The following is a 14,329-nucleotide window of genomic DNA, read 5'->3' as shown; positions in this document are numbered from 1 at the left end:
AAACTTTGGTCTGAGGGGGGGCAACCTACAAGGGCACCCCTTGCAAGGGGGGAGCAGGGGTGCCACTGCATTGCCCCCCAGCCCAACCCCTACATTTTTGGGGGGAGAGGAACCTCCAAGCCCCCATTTGGGGGGCGAAGGTTTTTTTTTAACCTGGCAGCCTTCATTTAGGGTGGGGGTCCCCAGGCCCAGAAATAGGGTGTCCCCCGGTGCAAAAAAAAAAAGCCCCTAGCATTTGGGCACCGCTGGCCGGGCGGCTGCAGGCTCTCCGGCCGCCTGCAGGGGTCGCCCGCCGCCGCTGCCCTCCCCCTCCCCGAGCCCGTCCCCCCCCCCCCGCTTTTCCCTCCTCCTCCTCCTGCTCCGCTCCTCCCTTCCCCAAATTCCTCCCTTCCTCCCGAGGCTTTCCGGCCGGGCGCCGCGGCGTTTCCTCTGCGCCTCCATTGCAGCCGCAGCCGCCTCCGCCGAGACCCCCGGCCGCCCCTCCCGGCCCCGCAATGCAGCCCCTGGGCGGCCCCCGGACGGGCTGAGGCCAGCGCCCCCCCCCACGCGCCCCCTCCCCTCCATCAGCCTCCCCAGAGGAGGGGAGAGATGCTCCCGTGAAGGACGCCGAAGGTGGGTCTCTTTCCCTCCCTTCTTCCCTTCTTTTCTTCCTTCCCTTCCTTCGGTTTCTCCATTCCCTCCTTCCTTCCTTCCCCTGTTCTCCTTCGCTCCCTCTTTCTCTTTTCGTTCCTTCCTTTCTTTTCCTCCATTTCTCTCATCCTCCCGTTCCTTCTGTCCCTTCCTTTTCTCTCTCCCCTCCTTCCCTTCCTTCAGTTTCTCTATTCCCTCCCTCCTTCTTTCCTTCTTTCTGTCCTTCCTTCTCTTTTTTCCTTCCCTCCTTCCCTCTTTCCTTTTCTTTCTTTCCTCCCTCCCTCCCTCCCACCCTTCCTTTCTTGCCTTTCTCTCTTCCCTCCTTCCATTCCTTCCTTCTCTCTCTCTTCCCTCCTTCCTTCTCTTCCTTATTCCTGTCCTTCCTTCTCTTTTTTCTCCTTCCCTCCTTCTCTTTCTTTCCTCCCTCCCTCCCTCCCACCCTTCCTTTCTTGCCTTTCTCTCTTCCCTCCTTCCATTCCTTCCTTATTCCTGTCCTTCCTTCTCTTTTTTCTCCTTCCCTCCTTCTCTTTCTTTCCTCCCTCCCTCCCTTTCTCGCCTTTCTCTCTTCCCTCCTCCCGCTCCTTCAGTTTCTCTCTCTTCCCTCCTTCTTCTCTTCCTCTCTCCCTCCCTTCCCTTTTTCTTTTCTTTCCTTCTTTCTCACTTCCCACCTCCTTTTCCTTCCTTCTCTTTATCTCTTCTGTCCTTTCCTCCCTTTTATTCTGATCTCTTCACTCTCTCCTTTTCTCTCTCTCTCTTTCTTTCTCTCTTTCCGTGTAAGATGATGGACCCTTTTCCAATTCTCCCTCAGGGGACCGAAGGGGAGCACCCTTGCAACCTGCCTTGGTGGCCCAGAGGAGACCCCCAACTCCCGTCGCTAGGCCCCTCCTGGCCATGTGCTGAAAGATGTCCCTCTCCAGGCTGAACAGCTTCACCAATGGCTTCCTGGAGGACCCCTCCCGGATGGAGACGGCCAACGGGGCGGACATGGCCCAGGTTCTCAAGTGCTTGGAGATGGGCACCATCCTGACCTTGTTCTACCAGAAGAAGTCCCAGAGGCCCGAAAGGAGGACTTTTCAAGTCCGGCTGAAGAGCCGTCAGATTGTCTGGAGCAGGACTCCCGAGAAGGTGGAGGGGGACGGTGAGTGCCGGGAATTTGGGGCTGGCGGGAGCAGGAGAACCATCCCAAAGAAGGGAGGGACCCAATGGATGGAAGCTTCCTCATATGGGGCCTCCAGAGCTTCTGGGACCTCACCTTCTGGAACTCCCAGGTGGAACCCAGAACCAGGAAGGGGAGTCTCCACACATCTGCTCTGGTCTTCCTCAGAAGGAAAGGGGAAGGAGAAGACCTCGGTCTGCCTCCCTTCCGGTCATCCTTCTCCAGAAGGTTCTCCTCCTGGCCTGCAAAGCTCATTCTGCCATTCAGTGTCCATATTCCTTCTCATCCTCTCCATTGTCAGGATTTTTGGCTTCTGGGCTTTGCGGGTGTGTGTGTGTGTGTGTGCAAAAATCTGAATTAGCTTAAAACTATTGAGCCCAAAATTGACGTTGCTAAGTGAGACATTGGTTCTGTGAGTCCTTGTACGATCTTTCTCGCCACCGTTGTTAAGTGAGTCGCTGCAATTGGTAGGTTAGTAACCTGGTTGTTAAGCGGATCCGGCTTCCCCCTTGACTTTGCCCATCGGAAGGTCACAAAAGGGGATCGCCTGACCCCAGGACACTGCGACCGTCGTAAATATGAGTCAACTGCCAAGCGTCTTAATTTTGATCACATGATCATGAGGACGCTGCAAAAGTCGTAAGTGTGAAAAACGGTCATAAGTCCCTTTTTTCAGTGCCGTTGTAACTCCTAACGGTCACTAAATGGACTGTTGTAAGTTGAGGACTCCCTGCAGACCAGTCAAGAGTTGTCCGATTGATTTTGGTCTGGGTGGATTCTTTGATTCCTCATTTTTGTACACACAACAGGGACGTAATGTGGAGGCAGTGCGTCATTCTTCGACAACATCCTTGTGAGACTTCTGAATCTGCCCTACAACCAGGGAATAGAAGGAATTTGTTTGTGTTTAATGATGTAATGCAGGGGTGTCCAAACTTGGGAACTTTAAGACTTTTGGACTTCAACTCCCAGAATTCCCCAGCCAGCCATGCTGGCTGGGGAATTCTGGGAGTTGAAGTCCACAAGTCTTAAAGTTCCCAAGTTTGGACACCCCTGATTTAATGTATACCTGTGCAAAGATGCCTGACCTTGGTCACCTTAAGACCTGTGGACTTCACTTCCCAGAATTCCAGAGGCAGCCATGCTGGCTGGGGAATTCTGGGAGTTAAAGTCCACAAGTCTTAAAGTTCCCAAGTTTGGACACCCCTGATTTAATGTATACCTGTGCAAAGATGTCTGACCTTGGTCACCTTAAGACCTGTGGACTTCACTTCCCAGAATTCCAGAGGCAGCCATGCTGGCTGGGGGATTCTGGGAGTTGAAGTCCACAAATCTTAAAAGTGGCCAATGTTATCCCATCTTATTGTAAAGAATCTTTCAGTGGCCTTTACAAGAACGCACAAAGGGCATTAAATTAGAGTTACAGCTCTGCAAATCAGAATCGGAATAGAATCAAAATACAACTGGAAGGGACCTTGGAGGTCATCTAGTCCAGCCCCCTGCTCAAGCAGGAGATCTTATACCATTTCAGACAAGTGGCTGTCCAATCTCTTCTCAAAAACTTCCAATGATGGAGCACCCACAACGTCTGGTGGCAGGCAGTTCCACTGGTTGATTGTCCTCCCTGTCAGGAAGTTTCTCCTCCGTTCCCGGTTGCTTCTCTCCTTGGTTAGTTTCCATCCATTGTTTCTTGTCCTGCTTCTCAGGTGCTTTGGAAAGTAAATTGAACAAATGTATTCATACATTTAATACATTTATTAAGAAGAAAAGATCCACGGGGAAATAATAAATTAGTTTGCCTAGCTTGGAACACACATGGCAAACCTATAACAGCAAAGAGGCTGTGTGGAATTCCCAGGGGAAGGGCTGAGACTTTCTCCCCCTAAGATTCAACAAGAAGTGATTAAAGATTTTGCAAATTAAAGATTTTTGCTTCCCAAAAATACCAACAGGTTTTGCACCTTCCCTGTAGATCAGTGTTTGTCAACCTTGGCAACTTGAAGATGTCTGGACTTCAACTCCCAGAATTCTGGGAGTTGAAATCCAGACTGCTGTAGATGTTTGTGTTTGCCTGTATCTGTATTGTGGTAAATTCCTGTGAATGTTGCAGAGTTGGTGGCACCCAGATTTAATAATTAAGCACAGGTAGTCCTCGACTTAATTAAGCACAGGTAGTCCTCGACTTACGACGGCAATGGAGCCCACAATTTCTGTTGCTAAGTGAGACATTTGTTAAGTGAGGTTTGCCCCGTTTTACGACTTTTCTAGCCATAGTTGTTAAGTTAGTAATACGGTGGTTAAGTGAATCAGGACTTTGCTTGTCAGACGGTCGCCAAAGGGGAACACAGGACCCTGGGACATTGCAACCATCGTAAATACGAGTCAGTTGCCGAACATCTCAATCTTGATCACGTGACCATGGGGGATGTTGCAATGGTCGTAAGTGTGAAAACCGGTCATAAGTCACTTTTTTCAGTGATGTTGTAACTTCAAATGTTCACTAAATGAACTGTTGTAAGTTGCAATTTTTATCAACTTGGGTCACCTTAAGAGGTGTGGACTTCAACTCCCAGAATTCCCCAGCCAGATGGCTCGGGAATTCTGGGAGTTGAAGTCCACACCTCTTAAAGTGACCCAGATTGAAAAATAGTGCTCTAAAAGACAACTCGGAGTCTAGCTGCGTGGCGCAAGCGACACCACCACAATGGCATCATACCAATGTGATGTCACCACAATAAGACACACACAACTCAGGTCCCGTCCTCTTAAAGAGACCCCCTGCCTAATTTGGTTCTCCAGCTCATTTCGCCTTCTGAAAAAGGAGAGGCAGGTTGTGTGTTGTCTCATTAACACACAGTTGTGTGTTCTTTAAATCGCCGGGAAGTTTTTTTGTGATAAGTGCCACTCTGACTCTTGGAAAATGGTACATTTGAATTGCGGCCTGCATATCGTCTCCCTTGAAGCTCGACAAAACCCTGATTCGGTAGCAAACGATCCACGCTGCTGCCTTCCCAAGGCTTGTGAGAGCAACACAGTTGTGTGTGTGCAGCTGTGGAGCCACCCCTGTGTCGCACGTCGTTGGCCTGATGACACAGGGACAAGGCATCACGTTCCACCGTTGTGTTGCTTTCCTGTTATCCTTCCAAAATTGTTGCCGTTTGAAATTCCCTGCTCACTCGGGAAGAGAGCTCTGTCTCCTTCGGCTGGCTGGCTGGCTGGGGATGATGGGGGTTGTGATGCAACAGAGAGCCAGGGGCCGGTACAGCAGTTCAGGTGAATGCAATGGAGAGGTTGTGCGAGAATCATTTCCTTTGGTTGGCCTGTAAGTCCAACGTTGGTGGTGCCAGATGCTTTGATGCCAATGTGAGGAGCCAATGAGAGAGTAGATGTTTTGGGATGGATTTCCAGCTCCTTCAGTCTCTTGTGGACGTAACAGAATAACAGAGTGGGAAGGGACCTTGGAGGTCTTCTAGTCCAACTCCCTGCTCAAACAAGAGGCCCTACACCACTTCAGACAAATGGCTATCCAACATCTTCTTAAAGACTTCCAGTGTTGGGGGGCATTCACAACTTCTGGAGGCAACTTCTGTTCCACTGATTAATTGTTCTAACTGTCAGTAAATTTCTCCTCAGTTCTAAGTTGCTTCTCTCCTTGATTAGTTTCCACCCATTGCTTCTTGTTCTGCCCTCAGGTGCTTTGGAGAATAGCTTGACTCCCTTTTCTTTGGGGCAGCCACTGAGATATTGGAACACTGCTATCATGTCTCCCCTGGTCCTTCTTTCTCTTAAGCTAAACATACCCAGTTCCTGCAACTGTTCTTCATATGTTTTAGTCTCCAGCCCCCTAATTCTCTTGGTTGCTCTTCTCTGCACTCTTTCTAGAGTCTCCGCATCTTTTTTTTTACCTCGTGGCTATATGTAAATAAATTATGTGGGCTTCCCCAGGGATGAAAAACACAATTAATTTTTGCAGCCTGTCGCAGGCAAATCCAAGCACCCACAAAATATCTTCTGGTTGGTCTGGGTCAAAGTTGTGCGTGGGGAAAGGTGCCGCCAGGTGAAGCCTCGGTTTTAAGGATTGGCAAAAGCGAATGGGTGCCTAAAGGCGAACACGCCCCCGGCCGGTTTCATTATCTCGGCCGCTTCCTCCCAGCCCACGGACCCGGCCCTGCTGGGCGCCAGGGCTGCCTGTGTGTCACACAAAGGATGCCTGTCTTTGTGGCTAAATAAATAAACAACCGGGGTTTTGGCAGTTGTGAAGCCCATGCTGGCGAGATTCACGGACAAGACGAACGTCTGCCTGTCTGCCTCCCATTGGATCAAGCCTCTCACAAAAATCCCCTTTGCTTATTATTTTAGATCTGGCGAATCTCCTAATTTTTCTGGCCCAGAAAGGATCTCCGTAGATCAGTGGTTTTGCAAAGTTGGCAACTTTAAGGTATATGGACTCCAACTCCCAGAATTCTCCAGTCCACTCCTATTGGCTGGGGGAAGATTCTGGGAGTTGAAGTCCAAATTTGGTGGCTGGGGGAATTCTGGGAGTTGAAGTCCATGCATCTTCAAGGGGCCACATTTGACAAATAAGGGTGTAGATTTCAACATCGCTGCCCTTTGTTTATCTTCATGTCATCATCCTGATAAGGTTACCATCCATTTGATTGACATTGACATTAGAAATAAATAAATAGTCTCAAATACTGCAGAAAAATCCATGATCTGCTAGGCACCATCTGCCCTTCTGCTTTCGGGATAAATACTTAGCAGCTCCTTCTTCTTCTTAACAGAATAACAGGGCTGGAAGGGACCTTGGAGGTCTTCTAGTCTAACCCCCTGCTCAAGCAGGAGACTGTCTACCATAGAGGTCTTCTAACTTGGCAACGTTAAGACTTGTGGACTTCAACTCCCAGAATTCTCCAGCCAGCAGAGCTGGCTGGATAATTCTGGGAGTTGAAGTCCACAAGTCTTAACGTTGCTAAGTTTGGGGACCTCTGCTCTACCATTTCAGACAGATGGCTGTCCAGTCTCTTCTTAAAAGCCTCCAGTGATGAAGCACCTGCAACCTCTGGTGGCAAGCTGTTCCACTGGTTAATTGGGCATGAGGTGTGATCACCCAGGAAGTCTCTCCTGCGCAAACACTTGACGTGAACAGAAAGTCCATCAAGAAGGCCCCCGGCGGGCAAGGCTGTGGCGAGAAAGGGGAAGGGCGAACATGCCGTGTGGGAAGAGAACATGGCTTGCATGAAATCAGATGCTCCCTTATGTGCAGGGCCAGGAAGTAGCGCCGTCTGTGGCAAAAGGTGATGGAGGGAGGGGGTCTCCCTTTCCCCCCCCCCTCCCGGACATGCAAGGGGATGTGCTGGGCACTGGTTCCAGATGCAGATGGTGACATAGATGCAATACAATACAATAGTAGAGTTGGAAGGGACCTTGGAGGTCTTCTAGTCCAACCCCCTGCCTAGGCAGGAAACCCTAAACCGTTTCAGACAAATGGTTATCCAACATCTTCTTAAAGACTTCCAGTGTTGGGGCATTCACAACTTCTGCAGGCAACTTCTGTTCCAGCTTGCGTCCTCTTCCAGATGCGTCCTCTTCCTGGCTAGCTGCCCCCCCCCACCCCATCCTCCGGACTCTTGTTCCTGCCTTGGCCTGCCAGAGTCCACCCAGAGCAGCTGCACATGGAAGAGGGGTGTGTGTGTGCTAGGGAGGGTTGACTAGGTGACTTTAGGCCAATCCCCGGGAAGGTGGGAGTTCTAGTCCTGCCTTAGGCGTGAATGATGGCTAGGTGACTTTAGGCCAATCCCCAGGAAGGTGGGAGTTCTAGTCCTGCCTTAGGCGTGAAAGATGGCTAGGTGACTTTAGGCCAATCCCCAGGAAGGTGGGAGTTCTAGTCCTGCCTTAGGCGTGAAAGATGGCTAGGTGACTTTAGGCCAATCCCCAGGAAGGTGGGAGTTCTAGTCCTGCCTTAGGCGTGACAGATAGCTAGGTGACTTTAGGCCAATCCCCAGGAAGGTGGGAGTTCTAGTCCTGCCTTAGGTGTGAATGATGGCTAGGTGACTTTAGGCCAATCCCCAGGAAGGTGGGAGTTCTAGTCCTGCCTTAGGTGTGAAAGATGGCTAGGTGACTTTAGGCCAATCCCCAGGAAGGTGGGAGTTCTAGTCCTGCCTTAGGCGTGAAAGATGGCTAGGTGACTTTAGGCCAATCCCCAGGAAGGTGGGAGTTCTAGTCCTGCCTTAGGCGTGACAGATAGCTAGGTGACTTTAGGCCAATCCCCAGGAAGGTGGGAGTTCTAGTCCTGCCTTAGGCGTGAAAGATGGCTGGTGACTTTAGGCCAACCATCAAGAGGTTTGTAAGTTCTAGTCCTGCCTTAGGCGTGAAAGATGGCTAGGTGACTTTAGGCCAATCCCCAGGAGGTTGTGAGTTCTAGTCCCACCTTCCCAGATGTGCAGAACGTAGGTGTCATTCGCTGTCACGACAAACTCTTCCCTAAAATCCCTATTTTTATGATCTCATGAAATCCAGGATGGTTTCGCCAGAGCTTCATTCCCCACCCCCACCCCCACCTCAAGCACAAAGTCCAGGAATGGTTTCCAAACTTTCCTGTGCCCTAAATGCAGGAACGCATCAACTTCCCTTTGGACAACCGGGGGTCTCTGAGGTGGGAGAGGCCGCGCCAGACGCCATAAAAACCTCCCCGACTCTACTCCATGCTATTTATACACTGGAGTGAATAAAAATCGCCCCCCCCCCGCCCCCATTTGCAGCTGGGAGTCATCCAGAGGTTGTGTTGATCCTCGGAAATGACCCTTCCGAGAAGAGGGGAGGCGGAGGGGGTGGCTGTTTTTAAGGCCTTTAAGTTTCCTTTTTCTGCAGACAATCAGCCATTTGGGGCCCATCCCACCGAGTGGGCAGGGATGGGCATGGTTGTGCCAGCGACTCACAACCGCAGAAATAACCTTCCGGTCTCTTTTCCAGGCTGCCCGTCCACTAACAAGGCCTTCACCCACTCCGTTTTTATTTTATTTTATTTTTTGTTTTCTTTTGCCATGGAATGGTTTGGGGAAATGCCAGGCCAAATATATTCTCCACTTGTGCCAGGGAGAAAAATGCCAGGACGAGGAGCAGCTGGTTTTGTTTGTTGAGTGGGGAACTTTTTTTAAAAAAAGTGGTTGTTGTTTTTTTGTTCTCTATATACAATTATACGAACACATTCACATAGTTATTATTCTTTTTTACATTCGTCGTTCCATTTACAGGGTTATAACATGCCATTTGGGTTGCTTCGTTTACCATCCCTCGTCCCTTTTGATCCCACCTTCTTTTCCCTTTCTTTTCTCCCTCCCTCCTTTCCCTCCTTTCTTCCTTCCTCTCTCCTTCCCCTTCCTTCCTCCCTTACCTCTCCCCTACTCCTCTCTTCCTCTTCCCCTTCCTTCCCTCTCTCCTTCTCTCCTTCTCCCTTCCATCTTCCTCTCCTCACCTCTCTCTTCCTTCCCTCCTCTTCCTCTCCTCTCCTCTCCTCCTCTCTTCCTTTCTTTTTCTATTGTTGTATGTGTCTCTTCCAGCTCTTAATTTTTATTTTCTTGGGGTGGTATTTCCGCAGACCCAAAAATAGTTAAATATCATTTCTTGTTCCCTTCCCTTCTCAAATCTATCCTGATTATGTTTCCCCGTTTGTATCTTACTTTTGAATATATACTTATATATTATTATTTTCTTCCCTATTTCCCCCCGGAGAGTTGGGAACTTGATGGGCATATGGATAGTCCTTGACACGCAACCACAATGGAGCCCAAAACTTCTGTCGTTAAGTGAGACATTGGTTGAGTCACTTTTGCCCCATTTTACAATCTTCCTTGCCACCGTTGTTAAGTGAATCACTATAACTCTTCTGTTAGTAACATGGTTGTTAAATGAATCTGGCTTCCCCATGGACTTTGCTTGTCAAAAGGTCGCAAAAGATAGTCACGGGATGTTGTGACCGTCATAACTATGAGTTGGTTGCCAAATGTCTGAATTTTAATCGTATGCTCATGGGGACCTTACAGGGGTGTGAAAAACGGTCATAAGTAACTTTTTTCAGCACCGTTGTAATTTTAAACGGTCACTATGCAAACTGTTGTAAGTTGAGGACTATCTGTATAAGAGAGGGACAAGGGTTGTTTGAATTCTTTATTCTTTATTGGCCAAGTGTGGTTTGGACACCCCTGCCCTAGACTAAACCGTCTTTCTTATGGGCACGGTTGTTCCTACCATATTGATATATTTTTTTTGACTCCTGCCCTTCTTTGAGGGACCCCGGCTGCTTTCTATGCAGCCATTTGTCCTAATGATCACTAACTTAAATTATTTTAAAAAGCTGAAGGAATTTGCCTAGGAATTCAGTCCCATGGATTTAAACAGCGTTTAGTTGCAAGTCATCGACACATTTTCCATTCCAGTGGAAATTCTGTGCAATCCTCTGAAATCACTTCTCTGGTTGTGTTGTTCCACATCTGGGGAATTTCTGAATAATGGTTTCCCCTTTTTTCTTAGAATTGCAAAACTTTAACCGTTGATCCCAGACAATTTGTTATCGATTACTAATTGCGGTCCACCTTTTTAATTTTCTTGCCCCACTTGCCCAAAGCGGTTTGCAAGGGGGGCGCTTAAAAACGGGACCTTATCGGGATAAAACCTATGACTCAAGCATTCTTCGAACACATGGCTCATTTAGAAGAAACGCCAGAAAGGCAAAATCATTGTGAGAAGGTCTCTTTTTCTGCAGTTTGCAGGCTGCTATTTGCAGAAAGTCTCATCCCTAGGAAATGACCACTGACGTGTGGATGGGAGTTGAGGGAGCAGAGGGAGCAACGGAGGCAGGAAAAGGGGAGGGGGAGGGATAGATGCGGTCTTCTGTAGGGTCTCCCAGACTGATGTGTGTGTGTGTCATTCCTACAAAATTTCCTCTCCCAAATGCAGAAATTGTGCCCGATTCTTTCGTGCCTCTCCTGAACCTGAGAGGTTAGTAAGTAATAACAGAGCAACACAATAGGAAGGGACCTTGGAGGTCTTCTAGTCCAACCCCTGTTTGAAAAGGAGACCCTATATACTATTCTAGACAAGTGACCGTCCAGACTTTTCTTCAAAAACCTCCACCGATGGAGCAACCACAACTTCTGGAGGCAAGAAGTTCCACCGGTTAATTGTTCTCACTGTTAGGAAGTTTCTCCTCAGTTCTAAGTTGCTTCTCTCCTGGATTAGTTTCCACCCATTGCTTCTTGTTCTACCCTCAGGTGCCTTGGAGAATAGTTTGACTCCCTCTCCTTTGTGGCAACCCCTGAGATATCAGAACAATGCTATCATGTCTCCCCTGGTCCTTCTTTCCATTAAACTAGACATACCCAATTCCTGCAACCGTTCTGTTGGTTATTATCCGACCATGCACCGTATCCCCAGAATGTTTTATTATGAAACCACGGGGCAACCGGACCAGAAACAGCTTGTAGGAAGCAGGATTGTGCCCATTTCCTTGGCGTGCACAGCACCAAACGTTTTCTGCATTTTCTCCAATAGATTTCTGAGAAGTTAGGCAGGAAGTGACAGGATGTGATTTGTGCAGTTTATTTATTTATTTATTATTCACACTTATAGACCGCCCCCTCTCCCGGAAAGGACTCGGGGCGGTGTACAGTCACTAAAATACATTCTAAAATACATACATAAACAATTAAATTAATACTGGTGAAGGAGGTTATGAGACTGTAATCGAATAATAAATATAATACGTTAAAAGCCTATAAACCCTTAAAACCCAATTAAAATAAATAAATCCCGGGAGGTAAAACTAAGACGGTGCCAGGCCAGCTGATTGAAATAGGTGAGTCTTTAACTTTTGCCGGAAGGAGCGGAGGTCGGTGGTGGTTCGAATGTCTGGGGGGAGGTCGTTCCAGAGGGTTGGGCCCATCACAGAGAAGGATCTACTCCTAGGTGTCGCCCGCTGGCATTGCCTGGCAGACGGCACCAGGAGGAGCCCCTCCCTGTGTGAGCGGATAGGTCGCAGGGACGTGTGTGGTAGGATGCGATCCTGCAGATAACTAGGTCCTCTGCCATGGAGCGCTTTAAAGATGGTAATCAATACCTTGAAACGCACCCGAAAGGCTACAGGTAGCCAGTGCAGCTCGCGCAGGAGAGGTGTTACGTGGGAGTAACGAGTGCTTCCCATAATAACCCGCGCGGCTGCGTTCTGAACCAGCTGCAGTCTCCGGATGCGTCCCAAGGGAAGCCCCATGTAGAGAGCATTGCAGTAGTCCAGGCGAGATGTCACCAGCGCATGAGTGACCGTGCGCAGGGCACTCCGGTCCAGTAGGGGGCGCAATTGGCGCACCAGGCGAACCTGGTGGAATGCCCCCCTTGCCACGGCTGTCACATGGTCCTCCATTGACAGCCGGGCATCAAGGAGGACACCCAAATTGCGCGCCCGCTCCACAGGGGACAACTGTTCGCCCCCTATGGCCAGCGATGGAGTCAGCTGGCTGAACCGAGGTGCCGGCAACCACAGCCACTCGGTCTTGGAGGGGTTGAGTTTGAGTCTGTTGTCCCCCATCCAGACCCCGACGGCCTCCAAACACCGGGACATCACTTCGACAGCCTCGTTGGGGTGGTTTGGGGTTGAAATATACAGCTGAGTATCATCAGCGTAGAGGTGATATTCAACCCCAAAACCACGGATGATCTCACCCAGCGGCTTCACATATGCGTTGAACAGGAGAGGCGAGAGGACCGACCCCTGTGGCACCCCACAAGTGAGTGGCCTCAGGGACGACCTCTGTCCCCCTGTCAACACACATTGCTTCCGGTCAGAGAGGTAGGAGCCGAACCACCGCAAAACGGTGCCTCCGACTCCCATCCCCTCCAACCGGCGCAATAGGATACCATGGTCGATGGTATCAAAAGCCGCCGAGAGGTCTAATAGGACCAGGATAGAGGAGCAACCCCTATCTCTGGCCCTCCAGAGATCATCGACCAACGCGACCAAGGCTGTCTCGGTGCTGTGCCCGGGTCGGAAGCCGGACTGGCGTGGGTCTAGATAATCGGATTCGTCTAGGTGTCGCGGGAGCTGCTGCGCCACCACATTCTCAACAACCTTCGCCACGAAGGGAAGGTTGGAGACTGGACGATAGTTAGCTAGCTCCATTGGGTCGAGTGAAGGCCTCTTGAGCAAGGGTCTCACCACCGCCTCTTTCAAGGCGGTTGGTAAGTAACCCTCACCCAATGATGCGCTCACCAGGCCCAGGAGCCAGCCTCGTGTCACCTCCCAGGCTGCCAGTACCAGCCAGGAGGGGCACGGGTCCGTTAAACAAGTGGTGGGTCGCAGCCGTCCACGCAACCTGTCCAAATCCTCGGGGGCAACAGAGTCAAACTCCTCCCAGAGTGGTCTCTCAAGACTCGCTGTTGGCGGCTCGTCTGGTCCACTGACGGAGGTCCACCCGCTCCGGATCTGATCGATTTTGTCCTGAAGATATTCCCCAAACTCCTCTGCTCTACCCTGTAAGGGTGTCTCCCGCACCCTCTGCGATAGAAGGGAGCGAGTCACCCTAAACAGGGCGGCAGGGCGGTTATCCGCGGACGCAATAAGAGCAGCACAATGTCTACGTTTGGCCGCTCTTATTGCCACAAGGTAAGTCCGCAAATAGGCTCTTACCTGTGTTCGGTCAGATTCGGAGCGTGAGGACCTCCACCTGCTCTCTAGACGTCTCCTGTGGCGCTTCATCACCCTAAGCTCCTCAGTGAACCAAGGAGCCCGGGTGGGTCGATGCCGCAGGAGAGGTCGCAAAGGCGCAACCCGGTCCAAGGCCCCAGTCGTCGCCCTATTCCAGGCAACCACTAGGTCCTCGGAGCGGGAGCGGGACAAGGCTACAGGAATTGGCCCAAGCTCCGTCTGGAATCTGTCAGATTCCATCAGGTGCCTTGGGCGGTACCAGTTTATAGAGTCTGGTTCCGCCTCCTCGCGGTGGGGGATAGCGCCAGGGAAGTCCAGCCGGAGGGATGAGTGGTCTGACCATGACAGGGGCGTGATAACTAAATCCCCTATTCCCAGATCACTCGTCCACTGTTCAGATACAAAAATGAGGTCCAGTGTATGGCCCCCTTCGTGAGTGGGGCCCTGCACTAATTGGGTCAGGTCCATGGCCGTCATGGAAGCCATGAACTCCCGGGCCACCTCGGAAGCCGCTCCCATCGACGGCAAGTTAAAGTCCCCCATGACCAAAAGTCTGGGAGTCTCAACTGCCGTCGCTGAGATTAGCTCGAGGAGCTCGGGCAGGGCTGCTGATGCATAGTGAGGAGCCAAGTATACAATCAGCAAGCCCCACTGCCTCCCTGGGCCCCAGTTCACACCAAGGGACTCACACCCGGGTATCTGAGGAACAGTGAACTCCCTCGGCTCTAAACATTCCCGCATAACCACCGCCACCCCTCCACCCTTACCCAGGGCCCGAGGCTGATGAAATGCACGGAAACCCGGTGGGCACATTTCCACGAGGGGTAAACCACCCTCGTGGCCCAGCC

General features: G+C 50.5%; 1 protein-coding gene across 2 annotated transcripts in view; it reads left to right on the top strand.

The window, feature by feature from the left end:
• The first annotated feature begins 416 nt into the window (after positions 1–416).
• Positions 417–14,329, top strand: part of LOC309391461 (1-phosphatidylinositol 4,5-bisphosphate phosphodiesterase gamma-1-like) — a 73,403-nt gene continuing 59,490 nt past the window's right edge. The window contains exons 1-2 of one of the 2 annotated variants that reach the window (XM_081951947.1): positions 417–612; positions 1,439–1,768. In XM_081951947.1, the coding sequence (XP_081808073.1) occupies positions 1,534–1,768 (235 nt within the window). In that variant the 5' untranslated portion in view covers positions 417–612; positions 1,439–1,533. Of the gene's footprint in view, positions 613–1,363; positions 1,769–14,329 lie in introns of those variants that run through there. The other variant, XM_081951948.1, reaches the window with a different exon arrangement.

This window comes from Natrix helvetica (genome assembly GCF_964273705.1).
Source record: "Natrix helvetica genome assembly, chromosome: 4".
In the NCBI taxonomy this organism is placed as follows: Eukaryota; Metazoa; Chordata; class Lepidosauria; order Squamata; family Natricidae; genus Natrix; species Natrix helvetica.
This window is presented reverse-complemented; position numbering and strand designations above follow the sequence as displayed.